Genomic DNA, 19,741 nt, shown 5'->3' with positions numbered 1-19,741 from the left:
TGAGAGGACTCTAAATAAAAATCTAAGTTAAGAAGATGAAATAAAAAGCATGAGGTGTGAGTGACAGGCGAGGGATGGGTTGCCTCCAAAAAGGATAGGAGTCAGGGGTTATTAAACTGCACTTACCCAGAAAAAGGAACCACTGATTTCCCAGTGAAGCTCAGGAGGGTGAGGGAATCCCCCTCAGTACTAGTACAAGAGTCAGTACTTGTACTAGCCCCCAGGATGGAGCATCTCCTTAGCCATCTTTAGAGTACTGGCTTTATAGAAAAAAAACTCCTTCCCTCTGATGAGAAGGGTGAACCCCTTGGCTATCAGTAAATTCTGAAGACGAAGTGACCCAAACAAACTGAGGTGCTTTCACTCTCCTTGTGGACTCCTGAGGGGGAACTGGCATTCAGGAGTGGCAGAGGCCAGATTAGGTTGGCATGGCCCCCTGCAAGGACAAGGTTCATCTCCTGGAGACACATCCAGGGCTTTCTGCATCCTGTGGACATGGACGTAGGGTGTCTGCCACTGCTACTGGACTAGGCATGGAGGGGAAGTGGGTGACAATTGGTAACATGTGCTCTCCCCCTCCCACCAAAGGGAGAGAAGGTGGCCGTCAACCCACCAACCTACCAACAATGGTATCAGTGTGTTCCCACTTTGTAATATCCTTTTATTAATGACTGATCAGCTTTGGCATTACAATGATAACTGTTCAAAAGCTCTTGCAAACCCAGTTTAAATCCAAAAAGACCCAATCCCTGCTGACTTTAGTGAAGAAAAGAATACACCTACTTCCATAGCTTAACATGTAGAGTAGATTTCTTCAGGAATTCTTGCTTCATAGCTGTGTATAAATGAGAATCTGGTACAGCTGCCTTTAGTAGTAAGGAATAAGGAGAGTATTAACAGGAGAAACCCAGATTTTTCTATCTTAACTTCTACTTCTCCACCACAATTCATTCGAGGGGCAGCCGTGCGTTTCACAGCTGGGTGTTTCAGCTGATGCTGTAAAACCAGCAGGCGCTAACTGCATTGTGCTCTTAGGAAACTGTGAATTCCAGGAGTCAGAGCGGCCTTGTGGTCCATTAAAACCTCTTTAGCTTTCTTAAGACAGAAGAGGCAAAAAATAGAAGAGATTGTGGAGATTCTAGAGCAAACCAACTGAAATGAAACCCAGGTCTCATTAAAGGGAACCACCTAGCAAGGCACACTGGGAAATTAAAAAGTGAAAACATGGCTGGAAAAATTATAAACACGTGGCTTCTACTTTGTATCCAAAAAGATTAAAAGCAGTAACTATGCATGCGCATTTGATACACAAAGATCATTTAAACATCCTATGTCTTTTTCTTCTCTTTTGAGAATACTGAATTTCTTACTTTTCTTTTCTTAAATTATTTTTACTACTGATTCATAAGGCTTCACCCAGTGCCCAAAGCTTATTAAAAAATAGTCAACTCTATGAGCTACATATAGATTATTCTCACAGGCAATCTCCCAAAGGGGAGTATTAACAGAACACAAGCTTATTTTTAATGAGAGTTAAAGGAGAAGAAGATGAAGAAGGTAAAAGCTAAAGCAAGGGGGGACTTTTTTGATGATGACAATCCTGATTCTTCCTATGAATACAAAAATGTTAGATCTTGTACATAGACCCTTGATGAACAAGTGTTTCCAGTAAAAGAGCAGAGGATGGAATGGGTCTCTTGTTTATTTCTCCTCTATTCCAAACACACTATTTTTTTCATCTTCCAGTTTTCCTTACGATTTCTAGTATTTCACAAGAATGTCACTCCACTGGTTCCTTAAAAGAATCCGGCATATCCTTACACTTGTGCTAGAAGTGGGTGAATCAGACACAGAACCGAGCCCCAAACCGGGTCAAGGATGAGTCCAGCCTCCCCTCCCCTCCAGCTGAATCTGGCCACACCCTGAACAGCGACTCTGGAACACACGTCTGGTCCCACCTTCGACTCCCTGACTCATCTGAGGCTCCCTTTGTTCCCGGATTCTTTTGGGACCTCTTTTCCTGGCGCCTCCTCAGCACTCCCACTTGAATATTACAGTAGATTGTCCTTCAGACCCCTAATCATCCTCTCTATTTTGTGTCATCTGGAGAAATCTGTCAGGTTACAGATGCTACTTTGTAATTCATTCCTCACAACTGATTGAGACAAATTCTATTTTTAAGATGTCTATTTTTCTGTCTTCTCTGATCACTGAAGGTACTTCCGTTTAATAAAAATGCAATGTGGATTTTACTACCAGAGTCTCTGTGTGGGCAGAGAGCAGCCCATTACGTTCACTGTAGTTTTTCCAGCAACATAAACAGTGGCAAAGAATGGGCACTTTGCCCATGCAGCTGTGTTTGAAAGGATGTGGAGGTCCATTTATAGGAAGCAGAATTTAAGTCAGTATGATCATAACTAATAACAAAGCCAAGGACTCAGGAAAACCCTTTGCAGTAGAATTTCTAATTCAATTTCATTCATTCCTTTTCCTCAAGCACTGACCATAGAGGGGTCTCCAGACTTTTCTAATGAGTTTGGCTAATTTCAGGAGGTTAAATGAAAGTCTTAGCCAGTAATAAGTAGATGAGAAAGAGAAATGGGAGGAGGGAAGGAGGGAGAAGGAGAGAAAGAAAGAAATCGAGAAAGCTTAACCCAACATGTGAAAAGATCAAAGGCAGACACACCTAAAGACGTAACCCACCTGCATGCTGGTTACCCAGATTTAAAACAATGATTTTAAATGTAAGAGAAATATTACGGTTGAATCTAATTACCTAGACTGGTGCTGTCCAATAGAAATATAATGGAAACCAGAAATATGAGTCACATACATATTTAATTTTTTTCTGGTAGTCATATTAAGCAAAATAAAAATATTACTATTTATTTGAAAAATACACTTATTTAACCTAGTGGGTTAGCTGTGTGTGCAATGCTAAGTCACTTTAGTTGTGCTCAACTCTGTACGACCCTATAGATAGTGGCCCGCCAGGCTCCTCTGTCGATGGGGTTTTCCGGGCAAAAATACTGGAGTGGATTGCCATGCTCTCCTCCAGGGGATCTTCCCAAACCAGGGATCGAACCGGCGTCTCTGGGTCTCCTGCATTGAAAGGCCGGTTCTTTACCACTAGCACCACCTGTAGCCAATTGTTTAAAACTATTAATGAGCTATTTTACATTATTCTTTCTGGCCCTGTGTTTTATGGTATCTGATTTCTATTTACACTACACACATCTCAATTTGGAGAAGTCACAAGTACTTCGTGGCCACCAAACTGGATACCAAAGCCAGGAAGAAGACGTACTATGTTGTGGATCAGGCACAAAAACTTTAGACCCTAGACTGATTTCCACTTGTCATTCAGACATTTTTTCAACTCTCACCAAAATCACTTGGTGATGCTACTATGGCCGGACTTGACTTTAGGTGAAGCAAACTCAGTGTGACCCTCCTGATGGCAGCATTGGGATAGAGTTCCCTCTGTGACAAAAAACAGAGGCTAAACTAGATGCGTTCTAAGGTCCATTCTGAGCCTATACTCTTATCATCATATCAAGAACATTTCTCAAAAAATAAAAGCACTCTATTTTAAATAAGATCTCCTTATCATTAATTTTATTATTCGGTAGACAAACCTACTACCAAAGCAATCAAAATGAAATAGTCTCAAGATAAATTATTTTGCTGTAAATCTTCTTTGATTATCGAGGGAATATTTATCCCTAATAATAAAGATAATGGAGTCATTTCTATGAAACATATAAAGGCCAGATGCCACCCGTTTTTCCTGCTTCCTCCCACTCTTCATCTCAAAATATTCACATAAGTGTTGGCATCTTTGTGCAAAGTCAACATAGCAGCCTATGAATTTTCTAGATGCAGCCTTTGTACGAGAAAAAAACAAGGAAACTTACCAATGATTGTTAAGTAAAAGCCAGCCACTAAATCCGCTTCCCAGGAAAGCTTGGAAGCAAAAGGATCCCCATCGCGACGATAAGGCGGCCGGCGCTCGTCCGGGGGCGGGGCCGTGTGGTTCAAAGCCATGCTCTCCTCCAGCGCCGCGGTCTGAAAGGCAGACGCGCGCGGGTCACAACAGCCCAGAAGAAGCCCGCCCGACCCATCCCACGGCCGTGCCCCCAGCTTTACAATGAAAATCAAATTCGCAGGGTCATGCTTGAGTCTCTAATAACTGGTGAACACCTGAGCGTTTTTCTTCCACTATCCACACTTGTCAATATTCAATTCTCCGGTGTGTAGATTATCCAAGTGTATGCTATTTCATTCCCACCTTCACCCAGTTTGTGCCACTTCACACCCTCCTTGGGTGAATAAGAGGCTGAAGGCCAAATCTCATCCATTTTACTGCTTCTCACTATTTCTTTTAACTTTTAAACTTTTAACTTTATATTAGAGTATAGCCGATTAATAATGTTGTGATAGTTTCAGATGGACAGCAAAAGGACTCAGCCAAACATTTAGTATCCATTCTCCTTGAAACCCCCTTCCCTTCCAGGCTTCCACGTAAGGTTGCTTCTCACAATTTTTGCAAAGGTCTGAGCCAAGAAAAGATGTTGTATGGATATACACACACACACACAAACATGTGAGATATTTATTAAAATACTATCGATATATAAAATGTTTTAATTTGCCAGAGTATAGTGGGTTTTTATTTATCCAAATTGCCCAGAGGAGCATCTCTGTCAGTTATATGTTCAGTGAGCTTCAGAATTTTTCTAAAAGAAAAAATAGTCATTAATTATTAGAGCATTGAGTACAAAAAGACATAGAATCTTCACTAAATGAAGTTAAGAACTAAAAGATTGTCAGGAAAGAAACAGAAAAAAACATTTTACAAAGTAATAAAATTTAAAGCTGAGTTATTAAAAAACAAAGTATCTTTCAACATTAGACCATTTAGAAATGAGTTCTATTTTGGCTGTAATTGGTGCAGTGATAAAGAATCAGCCTGCCAGTACAGGAGACCCGGGTTCAATCCCTGGGTTGGGATGATCTCCTGGAGAAGGAAATGGCAATGCACTTCAGTATTCTTGCCTGGAAAATCCCATGGACAGAGGAGCCTGGCGGGCTACAGTACGTGGGGTCACAAAGAGTCAGACACGACTGAGTAATTAAACAGGAACAACACTAGACTCATCCACAGGCAGATTTGAGTTTCAAGTTTCTTAAAGCAGAAACCAACTCCATTATTGCCCACCCCCAGCCCTTCCAATCCATTCTCTAAATCCACTGCTTGCTGTAGAAATACCACATAACAGTGCAAATGCTTCTGTGAAAAGTCTGATATTCCAGGGAAGATGCCAGAGTTGCAAAAGAAGCCTCCTCTCTAAAAGTGAAGAATAAAATAAATGACTGCTCAAGACAACCCCCCGCCCCAGATTTATGATTCTATGAAAAGATTAAAAAAATAAAAATAAAAAAACCTTTTGGAGTAAATTGTACATCATTAGTCACATTTTTCATATTTGGATATTCCTTTGAGCAATAAAATAAACTATGGCGCCCTCGCATTTGCTACTTAATGGTCTTTTGCCCGTGAATAATGCTTCTTAAAACTGTTCTCAGAACAGCTTATTGTAGAAAAATCTAAAAACATCCCCACTCCTCATCACCCATAAAAGTTTTCAGCATTTTTTGAGTTACTAGCATTGACCTCTATGATTTCACAATAAAAATTAAGAGGTAACTTGAGATGGAGCCAGACCCAAGTTCTCCTGTCTAAACTGAAAGAATTTACAAATGACTATTTAGCAGATAGGGAAAACAGAATGGCAAATCATCACCTACTAAGAGGAAGTAAACCCCATCAATCAGTGTCAAGGATGATGATTTAATTCTGTCCAACTTTATCCAGCCTTAGAATTATCTTCAAAGAATGTTAGGCCACAGATTTCTCTCTGACCTGCTAAATTGTCACTGTTTAAAGCAGGATGTAGCATGGGCATTGTAGATAGCTACCTATACAAAGGATCTGAAAGTGTTCTTCCCAAAATGGGCTTCCCTACTGGGCTGCTCCGGCTTCTGAAAAGTTTATGTTTTTGTTTTTGTTTTTATTTGTTTTTTGGGGTTTTTTTGGTTTTGTTTTTTTTTTTTTTTTGCCTGAAGGTTTTATCAACCCTGCATTTATTTCCAGGTATATACCATCTGAGGGGCTTCTCAGATGTCACAATGGTAATGAATCCACCTGGCAGTGCAGGAGACTCAAGAGACACAGGTTCAATCCCCGGGTTGGGAAGATCCTCTGGAGTAGGAAATGGCAATCCTCTCCAGTATTTTTGCCTGGCAAATTCCATGGACAGAGGAGTCTGGCGGGCTACAGTCCATGGGGGTCCCAAAAAATTGGACATGACTGAGCATGCCTGCTTGCACATATATTATCTGAGAAAATAAGATGTGAATCTGTCAGCATCCATGAAATCTTTGACATCAAGGAGTTTACGAAATGAGTCACTTGGTACCCAGTAGCAGCCAGAGGAGCTGAAAATAAGTGGGATACAGGTAACATCAGTTATGACACAAAGGAGGATGGAAACATGGTAACACATGGTGATGCTTGAAAAAACATGAAGGCCATGAAATATCCAGAAAGTTAACAAAGAAGCATCCAAGAGTTAGGGAAAGGACATCAAAGAGAGAAGAGCAGCAAGAATTGACAATATTCAACTTCTAGAGGCGAAATTTCTTAGCATTAAGCCTGATACAATGTAAGCAAGGAAGCACAGATTTTAAAATTCTGTAAGTCCAATGGATGGCCTATCTAGGTCATTGTCAAGTGGGTGTTGGCCCATGTTTACTACTGTCTTCAAAGTTTACCTACAATAGGCCTAGAAGACAAAAGGTCTGTGGTTAGATTCAATTTAACCTCAATTCCAAAACTATGCTGAATCAAAGTGGTGAAAGCAGATGGACACACTTCTCTTGTCCTTGATCTTAGAGGAAATTCTTTCAGTTTTTCACTATTGAGGATAATGTTTGCCATGGGTTTTTCATATATGGCCTTTAATACGTTCAGGTAGATTCCCTCTATGCCCACTTTCTAGAGAATTCTTATCATAAATAAGTGTCGAATTTGGTCAAAAACTTTTGAAAGAATTCCTATAGATGAAAACAATACACACACACATTGATTCCAGAAATGTGTGCCCCTCACTAGGCTGGAGTTTTGCAGTAAGAGGCCAAAAACTCGAGATCACGCTTCCTTGTAGCTCAGCCCCAATGACCAGCCAGCCGGGGCCCCTCATCGTAAGCGGGGAGACCATTACTAAAGACCAGGGGGTGGGATTTTCTTTGCCTGCTTTGTGCTCACCTCTCTGCTGTCCTCTTCAATCTCAGGCTCTGCCTTTCCCACTAGAGAACCACAGTGCCTTATGCCATCACCCCCACCCTATCCTTTCCTGTCAAATTCTTCTCTAAAATATTGGAGTTGACGCATGTGGTTGACATAGGAGAGTGTTCACAATATATTTAGTGGGGAAGAAAAAAATATCAAAGACTTATGAAACACTTTTCTTAAAAAAAGTAGAGAAAAAATAGATATATATCAAGGGGTTATTTTTTTTATTATGAATTGTGGTAGTATTGTTACTATGCATAGTGATATTAGGAGGAATTTTTCCTCTACTTTTTATTTGAGATCACTTGATGATATATTCATTTTCTAATTATGTAGCATGGGTATGTTACTTTTATAATATGTATTATCTATAGTTTAATAGAGGTGTTGTTACAGATTATTTGTGAAATTTGTGAAAATTTTACACCCATTCATTCATATAAACACTTACAAACTACAAGTTATATGGTAGGCCTCTACTGAGTCCATGAGTCCCTTCCCTTGGGACTTTGTCATTAAGGAGGGGCCTCACTGGAGCTGAGTTAGGAGATTTTTCTGCAAAAGACTCTATTCATAGCCCTGAAATCTCACCACACACAGGGAGCAACTCACATCTCTACCCCTGACCTGTGCCTAGCACTGGCCTGGATGTGTGTCAGCCACAGGTTGAGGACCCAGGAATTTTCTCCCCATTTCTTGAGTCTCTTCTTGCTCACTGATTGTTCTGTAAATTGAATAAGCATAAACCGTGCTCTTCATGGCGATGTTTTTTTCTGTGTCAGCAGCTGCAGAAGCTTGATGTGTGTCAAGCAGTAATAATACTCATACTAAAATGTTGTAAATCACATCTGTATCCTAGTGAAGCAATTTGGATGATTCTGGTATCCTTGTATTAAGGATATGGTATTTTTATTTTTTATATACACAAAGAAGGACCCTGCAAGAGCTTCAACAAAGTGGCAATCAAGAAAAAAAAAATAATGTGGGAGCTCAAATAACCCCAATCCAGGCCTCCAGAGAGGTAACCTTTATAAGTGAGTTAAGTGTTAATGAGATCCTTGCCTTCTCTACAGGGGAAATATTCACAGCCACAAAAAGAAACTAGTGATCAGCTGAGGTTGGCTGTCAAACAGAAATGCACATAACACCCTTCAGATTTTCCTGTTGTGGTTCAATATGAAGCTAGAGAAGAAAATAGTCATTTTTTGGACCCACTTAAGACAAGAAGCATGAGAAGGAAGAGAGGGATAGAGGAAAAGAGAGGAAGTGAAGGCGGGAAAAGGAAGCAAAGACTATTTTCTGCTGCAGAACCAAACCAGCAAGAGAGCAATCAATTCAACTCAATAGCTCCTAAGCCATGTAAAAAGGGGGCTGAGTTGTCTGTTGAGAATAATAACCTTCGAGTCAATTTATTCCAAGCAGTTCAGCTTGAAGCAAATTGACAAATCCAAGGCAATGGGAGGATTGTAAGCCATAGAAGTCTGCTTTAATACTGTCTTAAATCATTTATCTTAACTTTTTGTCAGCTGTCACATAACTCCTATTTCAACCATCTCTCCTCTTCTGAACTTCTGAGTAATGAGTTTGAAATTAATTTATCCCACATTCTCTCCAAACCACTTTTCCCAGGCAAAAGGGAGCAGTACAGATTTCATATAAGAATGACTATGTTAATTCCCAGTTCTCAGTACTTTTCATTCTCAGGACAAGAGTCCCCACCTACTCAATCCAAGTACCAGACAACATTGTCCAACTCTGGCATGGGGCACATTTACCCCTTCCTTTGCCAGGAGTATTCCTATCCTCTCTACCTTAGGATCTCTTCCTAAGGAAGCAATCAAATAGCCCAAACCTCTGCAGATTATCAAGATAGCACCTAACCCAGGCAGTGTCTCAAGAGCATGCAGGAAAATGTAAGCCCCAGAGGGGACGCTAGAACCTCAGGACCCCTACTTGCATCATGACAGAACTCCAGATCTTCAAACCCTTCTCAAGTGGGGAATACTTTTGTCTGTACCCTCACAGTGGACATTTTATTTCCTCCCCCCAGCCCTCAAACTCTAGGATAAAAAGAAACTTGGGCAAAATAAAATGGCTTTGAAAAAGGGATACATATCCCCCTGCTTCCTTCCCAAATCCATGTCCTGCAGGCTCTGAGCTCATCCAACTCTCCACATCAGATCATATAGCTGAGATTCCTAGTGAACACGTTGCCCTCAGGAATAGTAATGGCCAACATGAAGCACATGCAGAATCTTCAGCAACTGAATCTATTCATATTCCTTTGAGAAGAAATCAGCCATGCCACATGAGGGTTAAAGGAAAATGGGAGGAACAAACCGGCTAGACACACAGTTACTTTGGCAGGAAATTCAGAGGGCTTCAGACAGATCCGAAACTGTAATTTTACTGCAATCTCCCATTGTTCTACTCTTTTTCCTTGTCGCATTCCTGATCCAATATTCTGTTTCTGCAATGCCTTTTAAGCATAAGTTGATAAGCATTAGTTGATAGATTTCACCCTAAACTCAACAAGAGGGGGGAAAAGAAATCCAGTTCGCTTCATCAATTACACAGTGGCATTCACCATAAAGAGTCAGACAGAACGGCTCTAGCTTGCTCCTAGTTCTTACAACCCCAAAGAGGAGGGAGAGACATCCCTTAAAAGTGAATTAAGAACCGCAGTCTCTGTGTCATCCTCGGCCATCCTTAACATTCCCTTTAACTAACCATTCGACTCAAATGTCCTATTTTCCTGACAATCATCTTAGAATTTGTTGTTTCTTCATTTATTTTCCCCCTTGTTAAAACTCACCAATTTAAGGGCCTGCCAAAAAGAAATGTCTTTCCCTGGGCTTCTCGGGCTGGGGTTGCTCAGATCTTGCAATGTCTTCCTATTGGTTCTTTCCAAAACTCTAGTTACTCTGCCCTTCAGCTGATTTTAAACAGTATCAAGTGAAAGGTACTCATTTTCTAGACTTTCCTGCTCTCTCCACCCCTCTGCTAAAAGGACCAATCATATCTTTGGAAAAAATAATCTCATTTTATTGAATTATTGAGAAGAGATGCAATTTTTGGAAGCTTAACTTATTGCTGATTAAAACCCAGCAGCAGCTACTGGGCCCAGATATTGATCAGAAACTAGAATAATGCTATTTGCTGACTGTACTTTAAGACACCATATGCTTGCTTTTTTTATTTCCAGACTCTAAAATCTCAGATTACTATTTAGGACCAAGAATTAAATCCTAGAGCTTTTTATTGTCTTCTTAGCTTTTTTAAAAAATATCAAAGCACACTCTCTTCGATTACCTAACTTCCTGAAGAGCACAAAAATAGAAAAAGAGAAGCTCATGTATAATTTTTAAAGCATAAACCTTAATGCTTTGTCCTGAGCTGGTTTACAGCTCTGAAGTTTTACCAAAATTAAAATCAAGGGTTTTGCTCTCTGGTCGACTGAGTGACTTCACTTTCACTTTTCACTTTCATGCATTGGAGGAGGAAATGGCAACCCACTCCAGTGTTCTGGCCTGGAGAATCCCAGGGACGGGGGAGCCTGGTGGGCTGCCGTCGATGGGGTCGCACAGAGTCGGACACGGCTGAAGTGACTTAGCAGCAGCAGCAGCAGTAAGCATCTAAGGGATCCTAGCATGGATCAGATATTCTTCGCATAACTGGAACTGTATTTAGTGTTCCACATTCCTTGTTCCATTACAACTCCACGACAATAATTTTTTGTCAGTAAGAATACTGAGGTTGGGGCTTCCTTTGTGGCTCAGTGGTAAAGAATTTGCCTGCCAATGCAGGAGGCACTGGTTCGATCCCTGGTCCAGGAAGTTCCCACATGCCTTGGAGCAACTAAGCCCATGCATCACAGCTATTGAGCCTGTGCTCCAGAGCCCAGGAGCCGCAGCTGCTGAAGGCCACACACCCTAAAGTCCGTGCTCTGCAACAAGAGAAGCCACTGCAATGAGAAGCTCTTGCACTGGAAGCAGAGAGGAGCCCCTGCTCGCCACAACTAGAGAAAAGCCCACACAACAATCCAGACCCAGCAGAGCCAAAAAATAAAATAAATGATAAACTTTGAAAAAAAAAAAAAAAGAATACTGAGATTTAGAGAAACTCAGCAGCTCATGAGAAGTTATACTACTTAACTCCTAGTAGAATCGCGTTAAAAACTTGTGGACTAAATCAATGAACAAACACTTAACCCACACAGAACATTGCTTCAAATGTGTTCAAATGTTTTCATGGACAAAGGGGAGAAATTATATTTATTTTAGAGGAAAAAAAGAGGTATGTGTCAATAAACACAGTCATTTTTTGGAATTCCAGTTGAGCTAGCCTCCTGAAAAATAAGACTATTTCAGAGCAGTCCCAAAAAGAAATATACCCAGAATTTCCAATATAATCTCCATTTTAAATATTCTATCCTGTCAACACAATAATTGTGCTTTTTCAATCATGTGATTCCATTTTTAATTTTAGACTTATTGAGGTATAACTGACATACAAAATTATAAGATATTTTAAGTGTATATCATGGTGATTTGACATACATCTGCAACAAGAGAAGCCACTGAAAGGATTTCCTTCCATTGAGTTAATTAACACGTTCCTCACTTTGTATATTTATCTTTGGTTTGTTTTTCTTTTTTTTTTTTTTTTTGGTGAGAACATTTAACTTACATTCTCTTAGTAAATTTCTATTATACAATATAATGTTAAATTTCAATTACAGTCACCATGTTATATATTAGAGGTTCAGATCTTATTCATCTTATGACTAAGAGTTTTTACCCTTTTACCAACCCCAGCTTTCAGCCCTGGAAACCTCTATTCTACTCTCTGTTTCTATCTGTTTGACCTTTTCTTTCTTTAATATTCCATATATAAATGATATCATGCAGTATTTGTCTTTGTCTGGCTTATTTCACGTAGCAGAATGCCCTCAGTTCAGTTCAGTTCAGTCACTCAGTTGTGTCCGACTCTTTGTGACCCCATGGACTGCAGCACGCCAGGCTTCCCATCACCAACTCCTGGAGCTTGCTCAAACTCATGTCCGTCGAGTCAGTAATGCCATTCAGCTGTCTCATCCTCTGTCACCCCCTTCTTCTGCCTTCAATTTTTCCCAGCCTTAGAGTCTTTCCAAATGAATCAGTACTTTGCATCAGGTGGCCAAAGTGTTGGAGTTTCAGCTTCAACATCAGTCCTTCCAATGAATATTCAAGACTGATTTCCTTTAGAATTGACTGGTTGGATCTCCTTGCAGTCCAAGGGACTCTCAAGAGTCTTCTCCAACACCACAGTTCAAAAGCATCAATTCTTCAGTGCTCAGCTTTCTTTAGAGCCAACTCTCACATCCATACATGATTGCTGGAAAAACCATAACTTTGACTAGATGGACCTTTGTTGGCAAAGTAATGTCTCTGTTTTTCAGTCTGCTGTCTAGGTTGGTCATAGCTTTTCTTCCAAGGAGCAAGTGTCTTAATTTCATGGCTACAATCACAATCTGCAGTGATTTTGGAGCCCCCAAAAATAAAGTCTCTCGTTTCCATTGTTTCCCCATCTATTTGCATGAAGTGATGGGATTTGCTGCCATGATCTTAGTTTTCTGAATGTTGAGTTTTAAGTCAATTTTTTCACTCTCCTCTTTCACTTTAATTAAGATGCTGTTTAGTTCTTCTCGCTTTCTGCCATAAGGCTGTTGTCATTTGCATATCTGAGGTTATTGATATTTCTCCCAGCAATCTTGATTCTAGCTTGTGCTTCATCCAGCCCAGCATTTCGCATGATGTGCTCTGCGTATAAGTTAAATAAGCAGGGTGACAATATACAGCCTCAACGTACTCTTTTCCTGTTTTGGAACCAGTCTGTTGTTCCATGTCCAGTTCTAACTGTTGCATCTTGACCTGCATACAGATTTCTCAGGAGACAGGGCAGGTCGTCTGCTATTCCTATCTCTTGAAGCATTTCCCACAGTTTGTTGTGATCCACACAGCCAAAGGCTTTCGAGTAGTCAACAAAGCAGAAGTAGATGTTTTTCTGGAACTCTCTTGCATTTTCAATGATCCAACAGATGTTGATAATTTGATCTCTGGTTCCTCTACCTTTTCTAATTCTAGTTTAAACATCTGGAAGTTCACGGTTCATGTACTGTTGAAGCCTGACTTGGAGAATTTTGAGCATTACTTTACTAGCGTGTGAGATGAGTGCAATTGTACAGTAATTTGAACATTCTTTGGCATTGCCCTTCTTTGGGATTGGAATGAAAACTGACCTTTTCCAGTCCTGCAGCCACTGCTGAGTTTTCTAAATTTGCTGGCATATTGAGTGCAGCACTTTCACAGTATCATCTTTTAGGGTTTGAAATAGCTCAACTGGAATTCCATCACCTCCACTAGCTTTGCTCATAGTGATGCTTCCTAAGGCCCACTTGACTTCGCATTCCAGGATGTCTGGCTCTAGGTGAGTGATCACACCATCTTGGCTATCTGGGTCATGAAGATCTTTTTTGTACAGTTCTTCTGGGTATTCTTGCCACCTCTTCTTAGTATCTCCTGCTTATGTTAGGCCCATACCATTTCTGTCCTTTATTGTGCCCATCATTGATATCTCTAATTTTCTTGAAGAGATGTCAGGTCTTTCCCATTCCATTGTTTTCCTCTATTTCTTTGCACTGATCACTGAGGAAGGCTTTCTTATCTCTCCTTGCTATTCTTTGGAACTCTGCATTCAGATGGATATATCTTTCCTTTTCTCCTTTGCCTTTGCTTCTTTTCTTTTCTCAGCTATTTGTAAGGTCTCCTCAGACAACCATTTTGCCTTTTTGCATTTTTTTTCCTTGGGGATGATCTTGATCACTGCCTCCTGTACAATGTCACAAACCTCCATCCATAGTTCATCAGACACTCTTTCTATCAAATCTAGTCCCTTGAATCTATTTGTCACTTCCACTGTATAATCATAAGGGATTTGGTTTAGGTCATACCTGAATGGTCTGGTGGTTTTCCCTACTTTCTTCATTTAAGTCTGAATTTTGCAGTAAGGAGTTCGTGATCTGAGCCACAGTCAGTGCCCAGTCTTGTTTTTGCTGACTGTAAAGAGCTTCTCCATCTTTGGCTGCAAAGAGTACAATCAATCTGATTTCAGTATTGACCATCTGGTGATGTCCATGTGTAGAGTCTTCTCTTGTGTTGTTGGAAGAGGGTGTTTGCTATCACCAGTGCGTTCTCTTTGCAAAACTCTGTTAGCCTTTGCCCTGCTTCATTTTGTACTCCAAGACCAAGCTTACCTGTTACTCAAGGTATCTCTTGACTTCCTACTTTTGCATTCCAGTCCTCTATGATGAAAAGGACCTCTTTTTTGGGAGTTGGTTCTAGAAGATATTGTAGGTCTTCATAGAACTGTTCATCTTCAGCTTCTTCAGCATTACTGGTTGGGGCATAGACTTGGATTACTATGATATTGAATGGTTTGCCTTGGAAACGAACTGAGATCATTCTGTCATTTTTGAGATGGCGCCCAAGAACTGTATTTCAGACTCTTTCATTGGCTATGAGGACTACTCCATTTCTTCTAAGGGATTCTTGCCCACAGTAGTAGATATAATGATCATCTGAGTTAAATTCACCCATTCCAGTCAGTCTTAGTTCACTGATTCCTAAACTGTCAATGTTCACTCTTGCCGTCCCCTCTTTGACCACTTCCAATTTACCTTGATTCATGGACCTAACATTCCAGGTTCCTATGCAATATTGTTCTTTACAGCATCAGACTACTTCCATCACCAGTCACATCCACAGCTGGGTGTTGTTTTTGCTTTGGCTCTGTCTTTTTATTCTTTCTGGAGTTATTTCTCCACTCTTCTCCAAGAGCATATTGGGCACCTACCGACCTGGGGAGTTCATCTTTCAGTGTCCTATCTTTTTGCCTTTTCATACTGTTCATGGGGTTCTCAAGGCAAGAATACTGAAATGGTTTGCCATTCCCTTCTCCAGTGGATCACCTTTTGTCAGAACTCTCCACCATGACCTGTCCATCTTGGGTGGCCCTACACAGCATGCTCATAGTTTCATTGAGTTAAACAGGCTGTGGTCCATGTGATCAGTTTAACTAGTTTTCTGTGATTGTGGTTTTCATTTTGTCTGCCCTCTGAGGGAGAAGGATAAGAGGCTTATGGGAGCTTCCTGATGGGAGAGACTGACTGAGGGGGAAACTGGGTCTTGTTCTGATGGGCAGGGCCATGCTCAGTAAATCTTTAATCCAATTTTCTGTTGATGGGTGAGGCTGTGTTCCCTCCCTGTTGCTTGACCTGAGACCAAACTATTGTGAAGGTGATGAAGATAATGGCAACCTCCTTCATAAGGTCCCACACACGCTGCTGCACTCAGCACCCCCAACACTGCAGCTGGCCACCACTGACCCACACCTCCACTGGAGACTCCTGGACACTCATGGGCAAGTCTGGGTCAGTCTCTAGTGGGGACACTGCTCCTTTATCCTGGGTCCTGGTGCACACAAGGCTTTCTTTGTGTCCTCCAAGAGTCTGTTTCCCCAGTCCTGTGTAAGTTCTGGTGGCTCTATGGTGCGGTTAATGATGACCTCCTCTGAGAGGGCTTATGCCACACCCAGATCTGCTTCACCCAGAGCTCCCGCCCCTGCGTCAAGCCACTGTTGACCCATACCTCCACAGGAGACACTCAAACACTCAAATGTAGGTCTGGCTCAGTCTCTGTGGAGTCTCATGGTGCACACAAAATTTTGTTTGAGCCCTCCAGGCTCCTCTGGTGGGTAAGGGGTTTGACTTTCAATGCGATTTCCTCTCTCCTATGGTCTTGCTGGGGCTTCTCCTTTGTTCTTTGACATAGGGTATCTTTTATTGGTGGGATCCAACGTTCTCCTGTCAATGGTTGTTCAGCAGCAAGTTGTAATTTTGGAATTCTCTCAGGAGAAGGTGAGCACATGTCCTTCTATTCCACCATCTTGTCTACTCTGGTCCCTCAAGGTCCCTTCATGTTGTCACCAAAGGATTTCCTTCTTTCTCACAGCTGAATAATATTCTATTGTGCACTATTACAGGATAAGGAAATGGCAACCCACTCCGGTACTCTTGCCTAGAGAATCCTATGGACAGAGGAGCCTTGGTGGGCTGCTGTCCATGGGGTCACACAGAGTTGGACAGGACTGAAGTGACTTAGCATGCAGGCATGCATTGGAGAAGGAAATGGCAATCCACTCCAGTATTCTTGCCTGGAGAATCCCAGGGACAGAGGAGCCTAGTGGGCTGCCATCTACGGGGTTGCACAGAGTCGGATACGACTGAAGCGACTTAGCAGCAGCAGCAGCAGTGAACATTTACACATTTTTCTTTTATCCATTTGACTTTTGATGAATACTTAGTTTGCTACAGTCTCTTGACTACTGTTGTGATCTCATTTTTGAAAATGTTCTCACCATAAATTATGCCTCATTTCCCATCACCCACTTACCCTCCTTCTGGAGGTCAGATACCTTGTTTTTCAAAACCTGGACCCGAAGGACAGATCTGTCTTTATTGAAGGTGTGTGATTTATTTTATTTTTTTAAATTTGATTGCACTGCACAGCTTGCAGGATCCTAGTTCCCCAACCAGAGACTGAACCTGGGCACTGGGCAGTGAATACACAGATTCCCATCCACTGACCAACCAGACAATTCCCAGTTATTTACTTTTTGAAATTTACAAATTATTATGTCTTTCCAAAAACAGATGTTGGAATGAGAAAAGTAATGAAAAGATGGCTTAAATGGAGGGAGGGGAGAAACAATACAACGAACATTGACTTTTTAAATTTGTGTGTGGATTCTCTACCAATGCCAAGCCATGTCTTTTGTGTAGATTCATACTTGCCACAAAATGAAATCTCTATGTGGATTCAAGAGACCCAAGATCCAGGATTAGTTATGCTTGGATGTGTGCTAAATCACTTCAGTCACGTCTGCCTCTTTGTGACCCTACGGACTGCAGCCTGCCAGGCTCATCTGTCCATGGGATTCTCCAGGCAAGAATACTAGAGTAGGTTACCATATCCTCCTCCAGGGGATCTTCTTGACCCAGGGATAGAATCCGCATCTCTACCATCTCCTGCATTGGTGGGTAGGTTCTTTACCACTAGTGCCATCTGGGAAGCTCTCTACTTATGCTTGTTGTTGATATAAAAAGCTAACTAAAGACCACAGAAAGTCAGAGTTAAGTGTCCAAGGAGAGACTCAAATGCTGGATTTCAAGAAGGAAGACATGAATGGTTTAGAAGAGAGTGACATCTTCTTATATGTCTCTTATGGCCATATAATAGTGTACATAAAACTATTTGGGTGATAATATCTATTTCTAAAATTAAAGAATATCTGTTCTTCTACCATGCAAATCTAATCAGTTCTGGGAATAAAACAGTAAAACAACAAAGTTTGTTCCTTCTTTCATGGAGTTGCCATTTTAATGGAGGTGCAAGATCACTACAAAAATGTATTTAATTACTGTTGAGATAAGCACTTATCCAGTAAGCATTAGTAGGAATTACAAGTGTCTCCAAAGTCATGTGGTGGGAAGTCCCTATTTTAGAAGTGGGCCAGGGGGAGTGAGAGGATGAAACAGCAGGACCTTATAGTCTTCCCCCATGTCCTCTGCCTCCTTTTGTCTGTGGAAAGCTTTAGTCAAAGAGTAAGTTTAATCAGAGAAATAAAAACATGCAGAAACAAAGGGAAACAGTCCAAGGAGACTAAATGATAATAATGTAGTCATTAAACATAGTTAAGGACTTTTAGTTCCTTCACAAGGGCTATAGATAATATTCCGAGCCATTTCTTGTGAGCTGTCTTATAGGTACTGAAATTCCGCACCAGGTGGAAGAAGCCATTAATAATTACACGATGACCAGACTATAGCCATGACATAAGCTGCCGCAGTTCCAAAAATTGGCCTCAAAGAAATGGAAATAAACCAACCCTGGAACTGAAGATTAGCTGTAACTAAAACAACCAAGATGATGCTGGTCTGACCACTGATGATCAATTTCAAGATGTCTGCCAGAGATGACTATACTGTGTCTACATGTAGCCCCCTCCCTCTGTCTATAAAGTTCTTCCCCTCTGACTGTCAGTGGTGGGGGAGTTGGCCTATGGACAGCGGTCTGCCCTCCGCTCCAGTTGCCAGCCCTCTGAAATAAAGCAAAATTTACTTTCCACCAATCTGGCTGGTTTATTGGCGTTTGAGTGTCAAGCAGCCTGATCCAATACCTTTCAGTAACAGATGTGCCTTGATAAGGTACTGGGGTAGTTAAAAGCCTCAGATGCAAGACAAGCTGTCATTTATCAGATCCAGCACTTAGCCCCTGCCGGGGGTCCTCCTGATATCCAACCCAAGACAAGAACCTGTGAGGTGCGCATCTCACTCTTTTCTGAGTCTCAGCCAAAAAGATCTCACTACCACCCCCAGGACAACAGTATCCAGCATCTAGTCCACTGACTTGTGTTCTCTGGTGTGTGTGTGTGTGTGTGTGTGTGAGTGAGTGTGTGTGTGTGTGCACGCATTTAGTGGTTCAGTTGTGTCCAACTCTTTGTGACCCTGTGGACTGTAGCCTGTCAAGCTCTTCTATCCATGGGGTTCTCCAGGCAAGAATACTGGAGTGGGCTGCCATTTCCTCCTCCAGGGATTGAAACTTTGTCTCTTGTTTCTCCTGCATTGGCAATATGAATATTGACAGCATTCTTCACCACCGAGCCACCTGGGAAGACTGTGTTCTCCGTTACACATTCCCAAGTAATCTTGAACTTCTCTTTCATAGAGCTCCCTTCTTAATGCATGTCTCTTCTGCCTGGCAGAAAAATTCATGGCAGCAGGAACTGTGACTCTTGGTGACAAATGGTGCCCCCAGGACCAAGCACATCATCAGAAGCATATTTAGTAGGCACTCAGTAAATATTTTTTGAGTGAATCAATCAATGAAGAGGGGGCTGTTCTATGTTAGAATTGAAACCAAGAGGCAAGAAGTCAGGATGACACAGCAGAGGTCTTGCATAGCAAGACTGGATCATGTTGACTGTTCCCCTGTTCCCTCATGAAGAAAATAAAGAGTAGGAATTTGAGTTGACATTTATCCCTTCTCTCTTGCTTCTGAATTCTTCTGATCATTAGTCATGGTGCTATTTTTCTGATTCTCTGGTGCAACTTTTCAGTTATAAACTCTTGGGCCCCAGATATTGATAAAGGAAGATTTTCTCATCCATTTATTTGTCCTTAATCTTCTTTATCTGTCATTTTGACTTAACACCAATAATACTCAAGCAGCTGGTTGTACGTTAATGCTGCTTCCCTGGGATTTAACATATAAACTTGGGCATTAG

At 41.3% G+C, this 19,741-nt stretch overlaps 1 protein-coding gene across 1 annotated transcript in view; it reads right to left on the bottom strand.

Annotated features, from left to right (window-relative positions):
• Positions 1-4,047, bottom strand: part of OPN5 (opsin 5) — a 32,892-nt gene extending 28,845 nt beyond the window's left edge. Inside the window, exon 1 of the mRNA XM_061146098.1 lies at positions 3,918-4,047. Coding sequence (XP_061002081.1) covers positions 3,918-4,047 — 130 coding nt within the window. The remainder of the gene's footprint in view (positions 1-3,917) is intronic.
• Between the last annotated feature and the right edge of the window lie 15,694 nt (positions 4,048-19,741).

This window comes from Dama dama, chromosome 7 (assembly GCF_033118175.1).
Source record: "Dama dama isolate Ldn47 chromosome 7, ASM3311817v1, whole genome shotgun sequence".
In the NCBI taxonomy this organism is placed as follows: Eukaryota; Metazoa; Chordata; class Mammalia; order Artiodactyla; family Cervidae; genus Dama; species Dama dama.
This window is presented reverse-complemented; position numbering and strand designations above follow the sequence as displayed.